General features: G+C 29.9%; 3 protein-coding genes across 5 annotated transcripts; 1 reads left to right on the top strand and 2 right to left on the bottom strand.

Moving 5' to 3' along the window:
* The first annotated feature begins 2,286 nt into the window (after nucleotides 1-2,286).
* Nucleotides 2,287-4,462, top strand: LOC126671093 (transcription factor HHO2-like). 2 transcript variants are annotated; one of them, XM_050364806.2, is made up of 5 exons: nucleotides 2,287-2,669; nucleotides 2,761-3,092; nucleotides 3,237-3,603; nucleotides 3,683-3,759; nucleotides 3,924-4,462. In XM_050364806.2, the coding sequence occupies exons 1-5, from the start codon at nucleotides 2,549-2,551 to the stop codon at nucleotides 4,284-4,286; spliced, it is 1,260 nt and encodes a 419-aa protein (XP_050220763.1). In that variant the 5' UTR covers nucleotides 2,287-2,548; the 3' UTR covers nucleotides 4,287-4,462. The 2 variants fall into 2 exon arrangements, with proteins under 2 accessions (XP_050220763.1, XP_050220764.1); XM_050364807.2 differs by having other exon boundaries at nucleotides 2,288-2,669; nucleotides 3,686-3,759.
* Nucleotides 4,463-14,095: 9,633 nt separating this feature from the next.
* Nucleotides 14,096-18,049, bottom strand: LOC126673675 (uncharacterized). 2 transcript variants are annotated; one of them, XM_050367906.2, is made up of 9 exons: nucleotides 17,780-18,049; nucleotides 17,601-17,697; nucleotides 17,369-17,494; nucleotides 16,528-16,686; nucleotides 15,712-15,830; nucleotides 15,442-15,633; nucleotides 15,260-15,350; nucleotides 14,594-14,665; nucleotides 14,440-14,519 (listed from the first exon to the last, which is right to left on the bottom strand). In XM_050367906.2, exons 1-8 carry the CDS (start codon nucleotides 17,929-17,931, stop codon nucleotides 14,627-14,629), a joined length of 975 nt encoding a protein of 324 aa, XP_050223863.1. In that variant the 5' UTR covers nucleotides 17,932-18,049; the 3' UTR covers nucleotides 14,440-14,519; nucleotides 14,594-14,626. The 2 variants fall into 2 exon arrangements, with proteins under 2 accessions (XP_050223862.1, XP_050223863.1); XM_050367905.2 differs by lacking the exon at nucleotides 14,594-14,665 and having other exon boundaries at nucleotides 14,096-14,519.
* Nucleotides 18,050-18,125: 76 nt separating this feature from the next.
* On the bottom strand, nucleotides 18,126-20,856 carry LOC126673674 (uncharacterized). Its single transcript, XM_050367904.1, has 6 exons — nucleotides 20,585-20,856; nucleotides 20,338-20,505; nucleotides 19,972-20,233; nucleotides 19,707-19,873; nucleotides 19,421-19,573; nucleotides 18,126-18,570 (listed from the first exon to the last, which is right to left on the bottom strand). The coding sequence occupies exons 1-6, from the start codon at nucleotides 20,627-20,629 to the stop codon at nucleotides 18,223-18,225; spliced, it is 1,143 nt and encodes a 380-aa protein (XP_050223861.1). The 5' UTR covers nucleotides 20,630-20,856; the 3' UTR covers nucleotides 18,126-18,222.
* Nucleotides 20,857-21,759: the final 903 nt, after the last annotated feature.

Raw genomic sequence — 21,759 nt, 5'->3', positions numbered from 1 at the left:
CTGTAAGTCCCATGAGTTTTGTTCTTATGGCCAGTATAAACTCCTTTTGTCCAATTTTGTATTGACGCCGTTAATCTCGATGGTGTGGCACCTAAAAATAAAATTAAAATACATGACATGTCATTATAACATCTTGAAAATTAAAATACCTAAAATGCCTTTAAAATCCAAAAACTAAAACTTAAGATATTTATCTAAATTCAACCACCCTAATCCTAGCCACCTTAACCATCGCCGTCGTTGCCTTCACCGTTATCCAAATCTCGGCCACCTTCATTCCTGGCTATCTCCAGCAACATCTGTCTGTCTCAGGTGAGACGAATAAAGAGGTGAGACGAACATATACATTGTTAGGTCTGTTCGTCTGACCTGATATGAAGTAGATGTGGTTCATCTCAGGCGAGACGAACTATGTGTTGTTGGGGGAAGAGCTGGATGTTGAGGTGGAGGTGGCAGTGGTTGACGGTGGGGGCAGTGACAACATGGGTTTGGAGTTTTTGGGGTTAGGGGTGATGGCAATTAGGTAAATAGTCTAAATTTTAGGCGTTTAAGGGTGTTTAGATGACGTATCATATGATATGTAATGTAGTTTATTTTTTTTATTTTTTAGATGCCACGTCATCAAATTTTTTAGCGTCAAAAATATTGAATGGAAGGAGTTTACTCACCGTGTAATCGAAATTCAGAAGTTTTACAGGCCGAAAGTGAAGGTTAGAAATTATGTTGATATAAGTTCCAAATGTTATGGATGATAGCTGAAAATAGGGAATTTTTATGATCTTTTTAAAAAATTGGACTTTTAAAAATCATCTCAATATTGTTTTGATTACGATAATAGAGTTTTATTCAGAAGTTTTATAGGGACTTTTACACTTGAATACAATAATATAAAAATCATTAAAAATCATCAAAATCAAACGTAATTTGTTTTGATTACGATAACAGATTTTTAAGCACAGTATTCATGTACATATTTTTTAAATTATTTTTCATCTCAATATTGCTCAAAAAATCCTAAAAAAAATCATACAATAATAGATAAAGTTAACCTTTTTATTCGGTCACATTTCTTTTAAATATGTGTTGTTAATAATATCACGCGCCTAGAAAGAGAGTAAGAAACAACAATGATTCACCCAACCTTAAAAGGAGGGAGCAGTAAGCCAGAAAAAAGGAAGGACAGTAGAGAGGAGATAAAGTTGGCCTTTAGAAAGCGTGAAAGGTCAGATTTAAAAAAATAAGAGACGTTTATTATGTTTGTTGGCTACCTAATCGTACGCCGCGTGGCCAGTATTTGATGCATGCTCGCAAGATTCTTCTCTTGCCAAATCCCAGGTATATTCCATTTTACGATACATTCTTTTTTATTTTCTTTTTATGTTTTTTTCCACTCCAAATTACTACTAATAAATTGCTTTTATCCAATTTAGAAAATAAAATTCACTTTCTGTAAGTTATATACAAATGTAGAATTATATTTTATATTCTTTTTATTTAAATCGACTAATAAATTAATTGTTGTGGTGAAATATTGAAATATACAAAAAAAATCAAAATTATTAACTATTATCAAATAAAAATGAAAAATTATATTTTTTAAAATTTTATAATAATACAGATTGAATAATTTTATTGCGTAACGAGGAGAGAGAGGCATGAGATGGCCTTTGCCTTCTCGAAGTTTTCGAGTATATTAATGTAGAATAAATTTTTTAAAATATAAAAATTAAACTATTTTATAATTATTTCTTTAAAATTAGAATTTCTAATTTCGTTACTAATGGAAGGAGTACTGATGTAGAATAAGAAAAGGAGAAGTAGTGTAACTTTATCCTTATGCCAACTAAACTATAATTATGCACTCCAACAAATTAATGTGTATAAAACTTGAACATGAATGAATGGATATCCGAAGGAACAAAAGTAGTAGATTCCAACACAATTATTAACTTAATTAATCTAATATTAGCTCTTTACTCCTTTATCCTAATTATTTATCTGGCAAAAAAAGCTTGTTAAAACTTAAAACAATATTATCATCTTTAAAAATCACACCAATACTATCAGCTCAAAATTTATTCGGATAAAATTACTCACTTTAACGGCAAAAACTAGTAAAAAAAAAACTGAAAAAAAAGAATAGGACAGATTCCTTTGATCTTATCTAAAAGGCCAAAAATGAAAAATGGATGACGTCATTGCCAGCCCACAGCTAGAAAGAAGAATCACACCCTCGAATATTCATCACCTTTTTTTATTTTTTATTTTCAAATATATATACAGATTAACAGCAACAAGAACATCACCCACATCAAAGATTCTTTTTTGTACGCGACGCCCCGACTTCGAATTCTATTTTTTTGCTCTCTTCTCCTCATATATTCACACAGTTTATTCCATTTTTTGATTCTTCATTAGATCCCTTTATTCCCTTATCATATTCTCCTTGCTCCGGATCTATCTATGCTTTAATTTCACACCAAAATTAGAACAAAAATTATATATTAACTCTATCATTAGCGGATTAGCCTTAACATTGTGATTAACAATGGATTACGCGGAAAAGATTCAGAGGTGTCACGAATATGTTGAGGCTTTGGAAGAAGAACGGAGGAAGATTCAAGTCTTTCGACGCGAACTTCCTTTGTGTTTAGAGCTTGTAATTCAAGGTTTGTGGTTCTCATATTTGGTTTAATTGATCGAGTTTTATATTTTTGAATTTTATTTGATTAAAAGGGTTTTTTGTTTGATGCGATGCAGCGATTGAGGCGTGTAAACGGGAGTTATCTGGTACGACGACAACTGAGTTTACGCACGGACAATCGGAGTGTTCGGAGCAGACAACATCCAGTGACGGAACTGGAACCACAAGACCAATGGTTCTCGAACAGTTTATTCCTATTAAGAGGACTAATTCTTCTTCTCATAATGAAAATGAACACGAGGACGATGAGGAGGAGGAAGATGAAGACGAACATCATTCACATGAGGGAAATAAAAGTATTGACGACAACGATGAGAAGAAAAAATCCGACTGGCTTAGATCTGTACAGTTATGGAATCCGTCGTCTCCAGATCCGCCAGTTAAAGAGGTAGTTATATGATATAATTGTATCGAAATGTTGAAATTAGGCTATTATTATAAAAATTAAATGAAATTGTAACAGTTTGTAAAGGTTTGAATTGATTTTACTATTAGACGAGCGAATTAATTAAATATGTTTTTATTGTTGCAGGATTTGCCTAGAAAGGCTGCCGTGACGGAGGTGAAGAGAAACGGGGGAGCGTTTCAGCCGTTTCATAAAGAGAAATGTGAGAAAAGTAATACTGCCGGAAAAAGCAATCAGAGTGGTAGTTCGATTGCCAAAACGCAGTCGTCTTCCGTGCCGGCGTCGGATACTAGTTCATCCGATGAGACAAAAACAAGAGAGGCTAGTAAAAATAATAATAACGATGACGGTGGTTGTGGTGGTGGTGGTGGTGGTGATAATAGTAAAAAGGAAGAAAAAGATGGCCAATCTCAAAGAAAACAGCGGCGGTGCTGGTCGCCGGAGCTGCATAGGCGGTTCTTGCATTCCCTTCAACAGCTTGGTGGTTCACATGGTGAGTAATGATTTAAAAATTTGATTCTAGATTTAATTTAGTCATTAAATTATAAATTCTAAACGTGTTATAATCTCAGCAGCAACTCCAAAGCAAATTAGAGAGCTAATGAAAGTTGATGGGCTCACTAATGATGAAGTTAAGAGTCATTTACAGGTAATTAATCTATGCTTGAACCATTTGTTTACTTCAATTAAAATTAGATCCGGTGGCGGAATTATTGATCTTTAAATTGTTAGAGTTATTTGATATTCAACAATTTTATTTACAATAAATAATTTTAACGATTTTGTACTGATTTGATGTTGTTTTTATTTTAGAAATACCGATTACATACGAGAAGACCAAGTCCAACAATGCATAACAACAATGCACAAGCACCACAATTTGTAGTAGTTGGCGGAATATGGGTGCCACCGCCAGACTACGCAGCCGCGGCTGCTACAACAACGTCATGCGAAACAACAACTATTAGCGGAACCAACGGAATCTATGCCCCGGTTGCTACATTGCCCGTAACCACACACTTACAAAAGCATACTCAATTTGAGAACGTGCAATCTGAAGGAAGAAGTGGTAATCATAGTACCGAAGGGGGTCGTAGACGCGGATGTGGTGCTCGTTCTAATTCCCCCGCGACATCTTCTTCTACACATACAACAACAAATTCTCCTGTGTTTTGAATTGTGCATAGTGTAAAAGTTTTGTAACGAAATAATAATAGAAAAGGTCTATTACATGACATAGAACTTTTTTTAAATTTTTTTTTGTTGTTATCGGATTTGTAAGAATTAGATAGAGGACCATCACACTTGAATAATGAAACATTTTTTTCATATATTAAAGGTTTACTACATTATTATGGGATTTTGCGGCACAATCAAACCTTAAATTTGAACTAAATATATTATTTGGCCTTCTTTATTCTGAGTGTTTAGTCTGATGTTTTCGACGGCGAAAAACAACAAAGCATATGGTCACTTCTGTCATCCAAATGATTAAATATGCTACTTGTTTTGGCTGCAATTCATGGTTTTTGGATTGAATTGGATTATAGGATTGCAATTGCGATTCATAAAAATCGATTGATTTCAAGGTATAAATGTTGATGTTACAAGGTTTTAAAAAACTGAATCGGTGGCTAAATTAGCGAGTAAAATTATGTTCTATGTCTCTCTTGATAATTTTTATGGTCCAATGTCAAAAACTTCAAAATAAAAAAAAATTAAGATAAATCATCCAATACAAAAAATTAACCAATTCAATTGATTTTTAAAAAAATTCCAATCTAAGTCAGTTGGCTTAGATTTTTAGCTCTAAGAATTAGTTAAACCAAATAAATGACTAGTCTTCAGTTGAGCCAATTGAGCCAACCTGTTTGATTTGATTCTTTAATTAATAGTGTAAATAATAGTTTTTGTTTACAATTGTTAATATCATTTTACAAAGAGATATGATTTTGTTTTGTGCAAAATGCATTTAGCTATTTATAATTATGTCTCTTTGTCAAATATATTATAATTTTAAAATTTTGTTATTTTGGTCCATCATTTTTTAAATGTTGCCAAATATATTTATGGTTAGTGTTTAGCTGGTGTAACATCATATATATATTGACAAAAATAAAAAAATAATGTAATCTGATTTTTTTTAAATTATGATATATTTAGTTAAAAAAATGTTTAATAAGTATTATTTCGCTTTTTTGTTGTAAAAAAAAAAGAAGTTAAGATGATCTATCCTTTAAAAGTTTAGTCCAATGTAAGATATTTCTAAAATTTTATTAATTTTAGACTTTTCTCTAGTATTATAATAAAAATAGCCAAATCCTTCAAAAATCGGATTTTTCTTCAAAATTATTTTTATTAATTAAAACAAAATAGTCTTCAATGATCAAATATAAATGAGTAAGAATCTTGGCCTCTTGGCAAATATTTCCGTAAAAGGAAAAGAAAAGAAAATAGAGAATAGTCGTAATTAGTAATCACTAAGTTGAGATCTAATGAAATCTTTTGCGTTAGACTATAGATGGCCAATTTCTATTAAAGACAAAATAAATAAACATATGGTTGCGTAAAGGTTGGTTCTAGGTTGTTTCTTCCTCAATTCTTCATGACCTGGAAAATATATTTTTTTTTAAATCATTTTTCACGTCAACAATCATGGGCAAAAGCTAATTAAATCAATAAATTTAGCTTAGTTTAATTTATTTTTATGAAGTTTTGATTTTTCAGTTCGATTTAATTTTTAAAATTTTAAAATAATAATTTCGTTTTAGTATGAATCGAAATCAAAAATTAAATTGAATCCTTAATCGGCTGAATATTTTTTTTTAAAATAATTTGTATAAATTTATTTAAGTTTAATCGTGAAAATTAGAATTTTTAAATATTTCATTTTGATTTTAATACTCACCCTTACTAACAATTGGTAATGATAATTTTTACTTTCATTTGATTTTTTTTTTAAAATGATTTGTATAAATTTGTTTAAGTTTAATTTTGAAAATTAAATTTTTTTATTTATTTTGTTTTGATTTAAATACTCACCCTTACCAACAAATGGTAATAATAATTTTTAATCACAACTGTTTCTCCTGAAATAATTTAAATATTTTTGTATTTTATAAATTAGGTTTTATTATATAAATCATTTTGTTTTTCTATCAGTTTTTTTTTAAAATCACTAGAGAGATTTAATATCAGCTCAAAATTAAAACAGTTACAAGTGTAAAATACGAGATAAAATCTGATAATTTGACATAGAAAAATCACTCATGCTACACACATAAACATGCTCATCAAAAGTCGCCTTACAAAATTCTAAAAGTTGGAGTCATATTACTGCATTGCAGCTACATAATAAATCCTTTGATTTTTTAAGAATGTATAATATGCAAGCTTGTATCATTGCAAAAATTGATGAAATCAACGGAAACTGGTAAGAAAACAAGCTTGAAACATCACTAAACTTTTGTGTGTGTGTGTGTATTAAGGCCAAACGAAGTTTAAAAATCTTTTTTTTTTGTTTGATGCGAATAAAATCAAAAATAACTTTTAATATTTTCATTTTATTTTTTAATGAATCTATCTTTTTTTCTTTTTTTCTGTCTTTTTAAAATTTTGAACTTAAGTCTAAAATAATATTAGTAAACGACACATTGTTTGACTTATTTTTTTTAATAGTTGGATATTGTATTGTTTGAATTAATTTAAAGAGAATAAAAGTGGAAGGTATTTGTCGCTTGACTTAAAAAAATATTAAAATAGCGCCGCTTTTTGAATTGGAATTTTAGTTTCACCACTAAAATTAAATAAAGATTAAAAAATAATAAAATAAAAAAGATAGCATATTAAAATTTCAAAAACAACCTAACATAAATTAAAGCAAATTAATCTGTTCTTAAATAAGAAGAGATTTTTAGGTGAACTGGGTTCGTGTGATGGACTAAATTCACTTAAAAAAATTCCCACTTATCATATAAATATTATCAATTAGAAAACTAATATAATATCATTAGTTAAGTTTATATATCAAGTTGCAATTGTTTTATTAAATAAATGAAAAATTACACATTCTCTTTGAAAACTATAATAATATTTAGAGAAGAGAAGGATGTCAAGAAAAATGCGTTATGAATGGCCATTATATCAATTTTGTGTTAAATATATGACATTGACAATATTCAAATGGTGGTTTACCTTCAACATGCATCACATACATGACAAATATATATTGGCCTCATATAATGCTTTTTCTTCTTCTCTAATTTAAGGAAACAAGTCAATAAAATCACCTACTCTGAAAGAATAGTGCTCATCAAGTTACAAATTCTTAAAAGTCAAGGAAACCTAAAAAACCTTAAAAATTTAGTTCAGTTGCCCAAAACTCTAATAATATGTGTATGAAATTGAGAGTTCGACTCTCAACACTAACAGACAGCTATCTTTGACAAAAAAAAAACCTAAAAAAAACCCTAATTTCCTCAACAACAACAAAACTAATCTCCTCTCCTTATGGCCACCCCCAAAATAAACCCTACTATATTTTTATTAGTTATTTTAATATTATTTTGTGTTTTTTATTTTTTTAGTTGTGGGTTTTCATAATGCTTTCTTTTGAGTTTATATCCACCCCAAATAAATCCTACTACTTTTTCTTAGATTTGTTAATTTTTTTAGTATTATACTATTATTATTTGTGTTTTTTTTAGTTGTGGGTTTTTATATTACTTTTTGTAGAGTGTATATGTACTTATGTGGAAATTTATATGTTGACTTTTATAAAATTTGATATTCTCTTCGTAAATCTTTTAATGCGGTAAATAGTATAGGGTGATATTTTTTTTATCAATTAAATTCAAAGATGAAAAAGTTAACATGTGGTTTATAAAAACTATTGAGTAGAATAGACAGACTGTCAAGATGTACAACAGAAAAACCCCGTTAAAATAGCTGAAGAATAAAATACATATTTATATAATCCAGTTGAATAATTCGTATTAAACTTGTCATAACTGCATATTTTGATCTTGATAAAATGCACTTTCACGATCAATTGAATGCAAGTCAGTTTTTTATAGAAAATATTGTAATGCTTGATCAACAATCGGATATCATATTTCTACAATTGAAATTTTCTTAATTTTCATTCCTATAAAGAGGTTTGTAATAGTTTTTTATTTTGATAATTAGGGAGGAAGAAAGCTTGCGGAAGGAATCGAACTCACGACCTAACAGTTTACTGCCCAACACTTGTACCATTTGAGTTATAGCTTATTGATTATTTTCTTATCTGTTTGTTGCAATGAAACTCTATACTCATTCTAAAAAAATTAAAAACATTAAGTTTTTTTTGAATCATTAAACTTCTAGTACATTAAATCGAAACTAATTATAAATGTAAGAAAATTTAATTAAAAATAAATCCAATTATTTATGATTTAATATTAAATAAGAAGTCTGATTAAAAACATGTGTAATTTTATTTGTAAATCACTATAAAAATAAAAAAACTTACATAAATATTTGAGCAAATAATTCACACTTCGATCCCTCTTATTTGAAAATCAAACAATTTGGTCCCTCATTTTTAATTTTGTCAACAATTTAATCGCTCTATCTACTTTTGGTATTAGTCAACCAAGTTAAAGGAGTTATGAGTAAATTAATCTCAAACTTGAGGGACGAAATCGTAGACAAAAATAAAAGTGGGGGGCCATATTTTTTTTTTAAAACTATTTTTTTATTTAATCCTTTGACTTTGACTAACACCAAAACTGAATGGAAAAACTAAATCGTTGACAAAAACAAAAGTCAGAGACCAAAACGTTTGATTTTCAAATAAAAGGAATCGAACTGTAAATTATGATATATGTGAGGGTCTCAGAATAATTTTCTCTAAATATTTCGACAAAATAACATAATCTTTAATGAGTAAACTTCTTAAGCGGTCGTTTTAAGTTAATGGATGAAATTTAGTTTTTTCTTTAGCGATGCTCGTTAAAACCTAAAATGTTTCAATAATTCTTTGTAAAACTGCATGCACTAAATACATGATAAAATTTGAATCAATATTAAAAATAGATATACAAAATAAAACTTAAATCAATATACAAATACTGCATAAATAAAAAAATCAAAATATATATTAAAAGTTCAAGAATTATGTCGGCAAGCCTTTTAAATAGGAAACACAAAAAGAGATGTAAATTTCTCATGATCCATGCAAAGTTCTACAAATTGATTAATTAACACCCGGCTTAAGAATCTAATTAAGAACCATTTGGCCAATATGTTATCTTTTGATTGGCACATTAAAATACACATACGACCAAAATGGTAGCTTAAATTTATGTTAAGAGTCAATTTCTTGTTAGAAAAACCAAATAATATGCTAGTGAATGTACTATATCGTTCTATAATGGTCTTGGTATGGGTCCAATAATGGGAATATACCAGGATATTATAGCATATTTTAATTTTAAAAATGTGCATGTATAAAATATAAATATTGGTAGTATAGCTTATCATTTACTAGTTGTCCTATAGTATATTCTGTGGTTTGTTTAAATTATCTTGTTGTAGGTGCAGCCATGAGAGAGAGATATTTCTGATCCCTTAAGGATCTTGCCTTGTCCAAGATTCCATGTCTACTTTAAATATTATAGTGTTTACATTAGGTATAAGTTGGACCACATGTATCATCACATAATTACAACAAATTCAAAATCAAAATGAATAATTAAATCTAATTGATAAGTTCAGTTTGAATTTTTCAGTCTAACTTTCATTTTTAAAAGTAAAAAAAAACATTAGTTACATTTTGGTAAATACCATATAAAAATATCAACAAAATCGACTAATTTAGTTTAAATTTATTTAAATCTCTATAAATTCGGTTTAGTTTTTTTATATATAAAAAAACAGTCTAATTTAGTTTGATATAAATTGATTTAATCTTAAATAAGAAGTCTTCTATCTAACCATCTATATAATTTAACTTTTATATTTATCCGGTGATATGTAAATAATGTTACAGCTGTTTTTTCCAGACATTTTGCTTTATATCAGATCATCAGAAATTCTTTATATTTTTTAAGCATTTAAGTTTTACAATTTCTTTCGATGTGGTTTTTAAATTAAAAATTGACTTAAATTGTTGTTATTTATACTAAATATGGATCATAAAATTTGATTTATATAAGGTTGCCTCTATATATTAGGCATTAGCTTTAGATTAAAAGAATGTAAATAATCTTATCCTTGGAAAGTCAGAAGGTAAGAGGACGATGAACATGCAAAGGATTAATGTGATGATTAAATAATAATTGTGATTATTTGTAGACTTTTCAAAAAGACATGGATCCATGGAACAAGGAGTTAAGTTGGAGGTGGAAAATGCTTTAAAAGGAAGAAAAAATTGGGTTGGGTTAATTAGCAAAATTTGTCTTTGTCTTTTCATTGCATGAAGGGCCAAATGACTCTTTGAATGTATTAATTAAAACAGGTAGTAATTGATAAAAGCCATTTAATGGACGATCTTGTGAAATGGCACTTAATTTTGGGAGCTAGGAATATTCTAGTGACCCAACTAAATCTTCTTTATTTATAAATTGTATTTATACATTTTCAAGATTTATGGACCACATGGTCATCCCTTATGTCTTAAGCACTTCTTTTATGCATTCATGAACTTTAGTAAATTTATTTTAATCAATTTAGTCTTATTGAATATAATACTCCCACCATTCTAAAAATAGGCAGTTTGGACAAATACGAAACGGAAAAAAAAAGTTAGATAAGTTAAAATTTGTTTATTTATATACTTTTTATCTTTTAATAATTTTTAAAATAAATAAATAATATATTGATGACTAATTTTTATATTGGTATATTTTACGTTGATATTGAAAATGATATTTATTCCATATTAAAACATGGAGCAATTAATTAAGTTAAAAAAATAATATATATTTATTTGGTGTAACTAATATTTAATTTTAAAATTATTATCCAAAACCAAAAGGTGTATTATAATTGAAATGTCCAAAATAAAAAAATGGTCTATCTTTTTGGAACGGAGGGAGTACAAATTAAACCAGTAACCGATGACCTTATTACTGGTGCAATTAATGGTTCAATTTTTAAAACACTATTCTGAATTTCTTTTTAATATATTAATGAAAAAATATATTTATAAAATAGTTTAAACTAACAATTTAATAATTTAATATCCGCCGCTTATACTATTTAAGCTAATAGCTCATTGTTCACTATTCTCGAAGCTCAAATAGGTTAATTGTATATCGGAAGAATCATGAAAAGAATGAGAAGCTAAAACCTTCACCATAAATCAAGTGGACTTTTTGTTTTATTTATGTAACTGCAAAACATATTTGAAAAAAAATACTAAACCTTTCTATCAATAAAGATAATGAGTACAATTTATAATAGACAAGTAAAGTTATTAATTTTATTAATATTATATGTATTATAGATTAACTATATTATATTGAGATTTAGTTGAAAATGCTTTTTTGTTCTAAATTGTAAAAGTAACTACCTTCACTCTATAATATTTATCGCATTTGAAAAAAAAAATTCCATAATATTTATCACTTTAGAATGCATTTATTGCTACTTTTTAAATTTATCCCGTCAATAAATAATTTAGCGAGACTAAAATGATTAGTCAAATATAAAAATAGCAGTAATTAATATATATAATTAAGTAAAAGAATATTTAAATCAAGACATTTTTGTTACTTTCTTAATTTATATGAAATAGCCAAATGTAATAAATATTATGAACTGGGAGAATACTATTTTCCTCCCATTTCAAAGGCAAAAAATACAAAAAAAATTCTCATAATTTTTAAAAAAGTACAAATACCCCTTTTGCCTTTTTATATATAATTAAGGCCTCTTTATTTTCAAATAGAACAAATAATTCTTTCATCCACCATCATTATAAAAACTCATTAATGGCTAACATGTCTCTCATAATCATATAGAAAAAGTTCAAAAACAATTTTAATGTTTAAAATATTTACCAAAAATTTGACGGAATAAGTGTCCCAAAAGTAAAGTAAAAGGGTTTATTTGTTCAATTTTAAAATAATAAGGGTTTAATTGTTTAATTTTAAAAACATGAGGGCTTAATTGTTTCCAAAAAAAAGTAAAAAAGTTGATTTGTACTTTTAAAAAAAAAGTCGAGAATTTTCTTATACCTTTTGCCTGTTTTAAAATATTTAGTAAGTGAAATCTCCTTATAATATTCAATAAAGAAAACAATAATATTAGAGGAAAACAATTTAAAAAAATAACAATTTCAATATCTTTTTAAATAATTAGAGAGGAGCTGCTTGTGAGAGGAATCGAACCCACACGACCTATCAGTTTGCTACCTAGCGCTTATACCGTTTGAGTTATACCTTATTGATAAAACAATTTCAATATAAATTCAAAGAATAATTCCCTATTATATATTATACTAGTACGTAATCCTCGCTTCGTTTCGGAATTTATATTTTTCTTCAGAAAAATTTAAAAATAATAATCTGGATAAAATAATAAAATAATTTTTTTATTAATTAAGTATTATATAATTGTAAATTAGGTAACAATATATAAATACCAAACACAACAGATTAGTTAAAATATTATCTTTTAATTTAATTTTTTTATAGTTATGTATTTTCAGTCAAATATATCTTTTTTTTCTCATTAATACAAAAAAAATCAATATAAAATCCACACTTGAATCCGCATAGTATCATTAATTTCGATAACATCATAACATTATTTTTTTTATATGGAATCAAAATTTTCAAAGTGATTATAAAATCGTCAAAATCGCAATTGTCTAACCAATAGCGCTCATACACGCCAAAAAATAAAGTAAAAATAAATAACCAGTTTCATCTTTAAACTTTAAAACTATCAAAAAATATCTTTAAACTTTAAAATTCACCTTTTTAACAATTTATTTAAAAATAGTGAAGTTTGGTGTTTATTTTTATTTTAAACTCAATTTTCAGTTATACTTTATTAATTCAACCCCACATGTTTATGCACTTATGAATTCTATTTTTTATTTGACATGTCATTTCAAATTTTGATATTGTATATCAAATTATAAAAAAAAGGAAAACTTTTGTTAAAATAAATAAATTCATAAATTTTGTAAAAACGTCAAATTTTTTTTGAAATCAAAAAGTCAAATACTTTTAAGTACAGAAAAAATAAAAAAGGCGAGAAAAATCAATAATGTCAAATCTAATTTAACTCCAAATATATACTAATATAATGATTAAAAACTAAAAAGCATCTCACTAATTTTTACACTTTCCAAATTAATTCATAAATTTTGTTAGACATTAATTTTTTTTTTTTTAACAAAGGCTAAAACATTAAATATTTTTTCAATAAATAAATAGTTCAAAGAAAAAAATATAAGTAATTAATAAGGTTTAAGTTATTTTTTTAAAAATTAAAGTTTAATTGTCCAAGTCTAATATTAATTTCAAACAAATAACAATATTTTAAAAATTGACTGCATATGAAGGCAAACGACTCCACCAATGATCAATCTTTTTCTTTCAACAAAGGGTAATACAATTATCATAAGACATAAAGGACAAACCATGGATATAAAAGGAATCAAAAGTAAACTAATATGTCACTCAGATAATTATTTTTCCAAATAAGGGCAGTACAATTAGGATTTAACATGAAAGACAAATAGGGTTAATATAGACAATACACAAAAAAAAGCCATGTGTCATTAACAATTATTTTAACTTTCCATAAAAGACATATGACTAAGCATTTTGTTTTGCTAAAAGACAAAAATTTATAGGGACAATTAAGGAAATAGACTTTATGGGTTTAGTTTTATACTATAGATATATAGATAGTTATTATCTATTTAACGTTTATTTTATGGCTTTATATCCATCATAAAAAAAATGTATTTTTCAGTTATGAAATTCAAGAAAACCCTAGGATAGCAAATTAGCAATCCCATAATAATTGCAATACAATTGCACCAATTAAATAATGCAATTTTTGTTTTTTAATCTAGGCAAACTTGCCAAGAATGACGTACATTTATATTTCAGACCAATGCCATAACAAGCTTCAGATTTACTTAATTACTGTTTAAAAATTCTATAACTCCTAAGAGGCAAGTGTGTTAAGCTCAACCTAGATACTAGATAGCCATTCTAAGGCTCCATATTTATACGATATTAACATGGTCTATGTATAATCTGATGAACTTACATAAACTGCCTGCTATTCAGAATCAGCAGTTAATTCCCCATGGAAATCTCAAGCAGCTGTAATTTCAAGTGGAACACCAGGTGTAGGCTCTAATACCCGAGCATCCGGTAGTTCCTTCGCCAAAAGTTCCTACATTGCATTCAAATTCAGTTATATATATGTAAGAAAACAGTTAACCAGAGGAAGGAAAAAAAGGAAATTACAGAAGTCAAATCTATCTAGACTCTCTTCTTTACTTATGCTGAGCTTGAACTTGTGAATCTTTCCATCCTTTGCTGATGGTTACGCGGAAGAGAAACAATGATCAGCGGAAATAGCTAGGGATCAGGTAGTCATTTAGAAATTCAATAATAATGTTATTTTATTTTCTAATTGAAGAACAACAATGACAAACTACCGACTTATTGTGATATAGATGAAATACTTTTTGAAACTACAATCCTTTTCGAAGACTTACGTTTTCTAATTCATCAGTTTAGTGTAGTTAGAGTTGATGCGTTTTACGCGCTCAGTCGCAAGGGTGTTTCTAATATTCGTCCCTAGCAAAAGAGGTGGTATTTGAGTTTCTTTGTCCCATTGCTTCCTAGGCTTAATAAGCAACAGAGAATGGGAACTCAACTAAGCAGTGTCCAAGCATTTTCCCAGCAGAATACCTGCCATCAAATCACCTATAAACAGCTTGTACGCCGGATTTGGCAAGTTGGCAACTGCTAATTCTTATAATGACAAAGGATAAATCAGTAATTTTAGCTGTATCTAGTTAACCACGTAACACATTCAAGCAATACCAAATGCACCAATTAGCAGCACAAACTTGAAAAGGAAATTGTAAATGGGAAAATAAATTGTAAATGGAATAGAAATTAGACCTTGAATGATTCTAATGTTCCCTCCGACTCGATGATTCTAGCAAGAAAGCCTTTGCTGTCCAGGTCTCCATTTTTCATTGCTACAATGAACCTAAGAAACAAGGGAAGGAAGCAAGTCAAGATAGTTCATACCCGAAAAGTACGATCATATAACGAGAGAAAACTCGGTGAAGGCTTTGTACTTGGCGTTCAGCAACTTAGCTAATTTGACGGCATCTTCTTGTCCAGAAACCAAAGTGAATTTAGGTAGAAGCTGCTTTATTACTGGTGTAATAACAATATCCGCATGTTCCTTCTCAAGAAAATTCTTGTTGTATACACAGTGGGGTTCATAGTAGAGAGTCATCTGGCCTTCTGGAGAATAGACAAGGTACCTGAAGCAAATAGCGCGTGAAAGACCATCTCTTCGATCTACTAGATAGAATCTGTAAGTTAGAGAGAGATAGTCTTACCCATTCTCAGGGCGCTGCCATGGTGGTCCCAGGATTGGCCCAGCAGTAGCTTTAACTCTGACTTTAGAACCATTTTTGCCTTGAAGTTCAGAGCTCTCACCAGGTTCTAAATACGTGACCTGAAAGAATCTGAAACTATGGTTGAGTTTGAATATGTAAGTATGATTAAATGATCAATACACGCAATATGCATGACATGGTGCATAAAGTAGATAAATTATTTTGCTTGCTAGCACTCCGTGCTCGATATCAATGCTTTGAAGCTCAAACTGCTTTGAAAGTACTTCATTATACATATTGTTAGCAGTTAGAAAGACAATAATAGCTCAAACTAATGCACTCGCGGTCAACTTAAAAACTATGCATATTGGCCCCAATAGCAAAACCCATTGCCAGTTTGGTCTAAACCTCCTAAGCCTATATTGCACGAAAACTTCTCGAGTCCTACATTTTGCCATTTCGTATTTCTAACTTATTTCTTATTAAAAAATTATCCTGTTTATGTTTTCCCATCTTAGGTTTCAGTGTTTCCCATTTCACTGTTTTTGTTTCCGTGCTACATATTCCTAAACTAAGGTGCTAACATATACATGCTCATATTTTTCTAACATGAAATAAGGAAGTAATTAGTACTTTGAGACGATAAGAAACATATATGCAAACCACATGAAAGAAAATCCATAATGAAAATGGAGCAAAAAGCTACAAGATGTAAATATTAGTTAAGTCAAGTAGTCAACTATTTCATAACCAATTGAATAAACAGCAACTCCAGCACAGAAGGAGAATCCAAATCCAAAGTTATGAAGCACTTACATTGCTGAAAAGTGGATCCAACAAAGGCTTAGCATTAGGGGTTGCAATGACTCTAAGGTTTGGCAATTTTTCAGAAAGCGGCTTCAAGGTTTTCAAGTGGCAATGATCATCAAGACTTTGAGTTATCAGCAATAAGTCCACATCAGGAAGATCACTAAGCTGCACCACAAATTTATTTACTAGTTAGAACAACCATTAACAGGATATTCGTAAAAAAACTTACAGAAAATTACTCCTTCATGATGGATACCGGACCCTTGAGTCCGAACCCGATATGTTCGAACCCTATCACGTATAGCAGAGTAGCAACTCTCCCGAAACATCAAAGAAGAATGAATCCCTAAGGATCCGCCTCTCAAGGTCGAACCCCTTAAGATTCTCCCAGAGCATTCTCCAAATCATCAGCATAATTCGGCTAAGACTTATCTTATCCAAAACAGAGACTCCTTGTCTTAGTACAACTCATACGTCCATCTAGGTATGTCCCAGACTCACCACTAAATAAAAGGCTTGAGGTAATGCCTATTCACATTATCATTATTACTCAACATGCTCTTAATCTATTCGAAAAGCCTAGACTGATTCAATCTCGGTGTGTTCATCGGACAACCAACGTTCGATCAACGTTCCAACCTTTATTTTGCAGGTTACCCATCAAGAAACTCCATTACTACACAAATAGGCTTGGAAGGTTTAATCTGTTCCAACTTACATACAATGAATAAGTGTAAAGCTCATGAAAAATGAATACTGATATTACAAAATTGACTGAATCTTTAAAATGCGGAAATCCAAGAAAAAGAACGCCAATTTATACAGAAATTTAAAAATGAGAAAGTACCTGAAAAGTCTTTAAATACTTCTTAGCAGCATCATATAGGAAAGGAATACCAAAATCCAAATTACCCACCAATATTGGATCAACCAAAATATTGACTCCATTAACCTCCCATAGCCAACTGTTTCCCTAAAACCAATTAAATAAATACACATCTGTTACCAAACTAACATAGAAAAAAACTGCAATTTACTCAAATTTGAAAGACCCGGAATCAAGAAATCATGAAAACCACCTCTAAGTAAGTGAGTTTGAACACATCATCAGCGCCAATAGAACTCGATCCGACTGCAGTTTCATCAGAGACTACTGCAGAAACAGCCTTATGCAGCCTGTGAATGAGTGTAACTCACAATTCAATCATTAAATTTAATAACAATACCAAGAAACATTAAAAGACAAAAAAAAAAGTACCTTTTCTTTGGTAGCTTCAATGAGCTGGAGGTAATGCAGATTGGGGTTTTACAGTCTAACGAAAGATTGTTAGAAGGTGAGAACAGATTAAATCCAGACAAGGGTCTGGTTCTATAAGGATTAAAAGCAAGAGAATTGCAGTGAAGAGCCATTTTTGTAATTTCTTCTAGGTGTGTGTATGCTTTTCTAATGATAAAGTTTGTATTTTTTTCGTGTGTGAATAAGACATCACTTACTCCAACAGTTTATATTTTGCCACGTCGCAAGCGATGACCCGCCATTTTTTCTCCAGTTTGTTGGTTAAATTAGCTAGCAAATTATAGTTGAAAAATGGGAGAGTACCAGATTATAACAAAAATATTTCACAAATGACTACTTTACCCTCCTGCAGATTCTATACCAATTACCCATGATTCCATACTGTACATATGAAAAATATTTAGCTACAATTTAAAGGCAAGTTCTCTCTCCCATTTTCTGGGCAAATAAGGTTCTATATTCACAATTTTGGTGCCGTGGAGCACAGGCAATTCATCCCCAGAAGCAATTTTCTCATGCCATACAAATTCATTCTCATATTCAAGCTTCTTGAGGATATCTTCAGTATTTTCAACTTCTTTTCTGAAAATGGGTTTCCATGAGTCCTCCCCTGGCATTTGCCCTTTTGCATTCGCTATTGCATCACGAAGAACTCCAATTGCAACTCCAATTTGGCCATCGTTTTTTAAATTTCCTGCAAAGTACTTCTTGCTGCGTAATTCATGCAGTGCTCTGCAAGTTGATATAAATTCCTGCGCGTCACATAAAGAAGGATTGGATTCATAAACATTTTGCAATTTGAACGAGGAAGAAACTGTAAACCCCATAAAGGGTAGAGCATATATTATATTACATTTAGCTCAGCAATTCAATTTGGATTAGCAAAACAAATGTGTAAGTAAAGCATATATTAAAATATCAAGTACATTTTAGAAGCTTCAAGCACCATTAGCGCGGCAAATGCTTCACCTAAATATAAATGGGCGACTTTGCTCTGTCCTCTCTACATCTGTTTCCTTCCTTAGTAAAGTCAAAAATCCTCTCACTTATAGAGTTCTTATTGGAGGACAAGTTCATGTGTATATAATACAAGCTCGAAAGTTTTGATTTACTTATCTTCTCGTTAGTTTGAAATAGCTTGATTAACAATTGAAGTGTTATGAGAAAGTAATTTAATTGGCCAAAGTCAGCTCCACTTAGATTTGATTATAGCTTTAAAACTGTAAGTACTTGCTGGAGAGCTAAGAATGAAATGCAATCATTTTATACTGCTAAATTTTTATCAAAAGAAAAATAATATCATGTTTATAGTTCGTGTGTTTGAGTCTTCAAATGCCACTCATTCTTGCTAAAATTATCAAAGTTCATTCATTCTATGAATAGATATGCTGTCTATTAACTTAGACATCATGTCATGCAACAATCACTAATCATATAGCATCTTCCTTCGAACTTTTTTTCTCGAAAAGAAGAACACTGAATATCTTGCAAGAAATCTATTCCTACAAGGACAGTGCCGTATGCAACTTAAATTACGTATTAGCATTTCAACCAACAAGAGGAACAATACAGTCTAGACAAATTTCCCTGCTCTAAACTTACCAAAAAACGTGATGAAATAGCTCTGTACTCTCCAATTCCTAAATTTAAGGCAACAGTAGCCTCGCTGAGCAGTTCTGTAACACCGTAATGCAGCTTTGCTAAAACACCAAAACCAGTATTTCCTTTTTCTTCAGCCTTTGTAATGTATACAGCCTGGTACAATGTAATAGCATCAATTATCACAGAGAACAATCTAAACAAACTCCTATCAGCTTACATGCCTAAACTGTTGCTATTTTATGAAATTCAGGACTATAACTAACAAGCTGTCAGCCAAAGGGCTAACCTGAGCCTCGGCCAAACAGATGAGACTTATAGTAGCAGCCACAGATGATGTAGCTTCCGGCGGCCGTTCTGCATAACCTCCGAGCTCTATAGCAGATAGGACCTCCTGTGACAGATAATGAAAGACTCCAGCCGCTTCTCTGAAGATGAACGCGGATTGTTTTAAGTCTACAACAACGCAAAAATAGTAAACACAAATTACACAATCATAATCAACAATAGCTAGCATGTAAAACCTAAATGTAGTAACACCAACTAAAACACACCTGTCGGCAGAAACTCCAAAGCCCTATCCCTAAGTATTGCGCCATAAAGAAAAAGCGCCATGCCATACTCAAACCACAAACTATCAATTTGAAAAAACTTCGGACCAGTAAGATTAAAAAAAGACGGCAAGCTAATAACGCTACTCCATTGTATCCTAAGGTTTGAGATCCACCGCATTATCTGATTCTTATTACCAACCAAATCAACATGTGAAATGAGATTATTTAGTAACGGCAAATACTGTTCCAGTCTAAGACGTTCCTGAGGCAATTGAAAACAATATCATGTAAGAAAAACCCGCCACACGCCGGCAAATAATACACAATTACTTAGTTTTAGCCAAATTTTCGGTATGGAAAATCAACCTGCTCGCAACGAGAAGTAGATCCGCCAGACATTTCTCTTGCAATAGCTTCTGTAATGAAACTCGTTTGATTAATGGAATCCTCAATTACCCTGCGCTTAGAGCTCAAGTCTTTGAGATGCTCGAGAGTTGCGGAATCACGCGCGGAAAAAACATCCTCAAACACAATCTGTTATCATTTGCAAAGCTTAATCGAAACACAAGAGTTCAATACAAAATTCAATTTCAATCGGAATCTAAACGGTTACCTTTCTGGTTTTGAGCTTGGCCAAGTCGTTATACTGCAGCATCATCTTTATCTCCTTCGTGCGGCTCTTAGATTGTTGGAGAAGCAAGAGACGCGCGACAAATGTTAATTTGATTTCGGCGAACTATTGAAGAAGCGCATTCGTTCGAAATTTGTATGAACAGTTGAGAATAATTATTAGATCAGTGTATCGCATAAAACCATAGCAAAGCCCTGGTTATTGGAAGAAAATTTAATTAGATGGAGAAACGAGGAGTCGTTTTCAAAGATGATCAGTGTGTATGATTTTTTCTTTCCTTCTATATGAAGGATTTAATTTGACTATAATGGTAAAATTACCAATTTAATTTCTGAGTTATTTTTAAATTAATAATAAACTTCTTCAAACGTACCGTTTCCGTCATAGACAATTTCAAACAAATTTAAATATTTAAATATTAATTTATCCAAATAAAATCAATTAATTTGTAAAAAATCACAATAGTACAGTATTTTAGTTGTTTTATTATTTAACAAACTTAACAAGATTATATTCGAGATAGAAGAAATTACATCCTAATAATGCCTCTAACATTTATCTACTCAACAGAGAATGAAACAGCATAATAAAATTTTACAAAATGAATTTTTGACGGTGCAAAACAACCGAGAATAAAAACTTGTATACTCTTTACATCCTTACAAATTTCATTTTTAAATTTATTTATTTATGAACATATTTTTGAAACTGTGAAAACTTTGATTGTAAGAAGTTCAAACAAACACAACAAAATTTTAAACAATTCAAAAAATATGAATCATCAAAAGGCTTATATTTGAAGTATAAAAGTTTCTAGAATTATAAACAAACACTGGTATAAACAAGTCTTAAATCTCCAAAAATCACGAACTATCGGGTGTTTTTGGTATTTAATACGAACTTTTAATTTTAGCATAAAAATACATGAAGTGTCAAATTTTTACAATAATAATATCAGCACCATTTTGGACATAAAACGGAACCGTTTTTTACCTAAAACTACACTGTTTTAGACGTAAAACAACCGTTTTTCAAAAAAAATAAAATACAAACATAGTTTTATATGCAAAAATTTAATACTTCATGTATTTTTATGCCACAATTAAAAGCTCATGTTAAATATCAGAAAAAAGTTTGTGATTTTTTTGTGCATTTAA

Source organism: Mercurialis annua, linkage group LG3 (genome assembly GCF_937616625.2).
Source record: "Mercurialis annua linkage group LG3, ddMerAnnu1.2, whole genome shotgun sequence".
Classification (NCBI taxonomy): Eukaryota; Viridiplantae; Streptophyta; class Magnoliopsida; order Malpighiales; family Euphorbiaceae; genus Mercurialis; species Mercurialis annua.
This window is presented reverse-complemented; position numbering and strand designations above follow the sequence as displayed.

Coding starts and splice junctions, on each gene's coding strand:
- LOC126671093 (XM_050364806.2), top strand. CDS start 2,549: ATGGATTACGCGGAAAAGATTCAGAGGTGTCACGAATATGTTGAGGCT. Junction 3,093..3,236: donor CAGATCCGCCAGTTAAAGAG/GTAGTTATATGA, acceptor TTATTGTTGCAG/GATTTGCCTAGAAAGGCTGC. Junction 3,760..3,923: donor AAGTTAAGAGTCATTTACAG/GTAATTAATCTA, acceptor TTTTTATTTTAG/AAATACCGATTACATACGAG.
- LOC126673675 (XM_050367905.2), bottom strand. CDS start 17,931: ATGGCTCTTCACTGCAATTCTCTTGCTTTTAATCCTTATAGAACCAGA. Junction 15,831..16,527: donor TGGATCCACTTTTCAGCAAT/GTAAGTGCTTCA, acceptor AGATTCTTTCAG/GTCACGTATTTAGAACCTGG. Junction 15,634..15,711: donor TGGCAGCGCCCTGAGAATGG/GTAAGACTATCT, acceptor TATTTGCTTCAG/GTACCTTGTCTATTCTCCAG.
- LOC126673674 (XM_050367904.1), bottom strand. CDS start 20,629: ATGATGCTGCAGTATAACGACTTGGCCAAGCTCAAAACCAGAAAG. Junction 19,874..19,971: donor TTTGGAGTTTCTGCCGACAG/GTGTGTTTTAGT, acceptor GCGTTGTTGTAG/ACTTAAAACAATCCGCGTTC. Junction 19,574..19,706: donor TCTGTTTGGCCGAGGCTCAG/GTTAGCCCTTTG, acceptor ACATTGTACCAG/GCTGTATACATTACAAAGGC.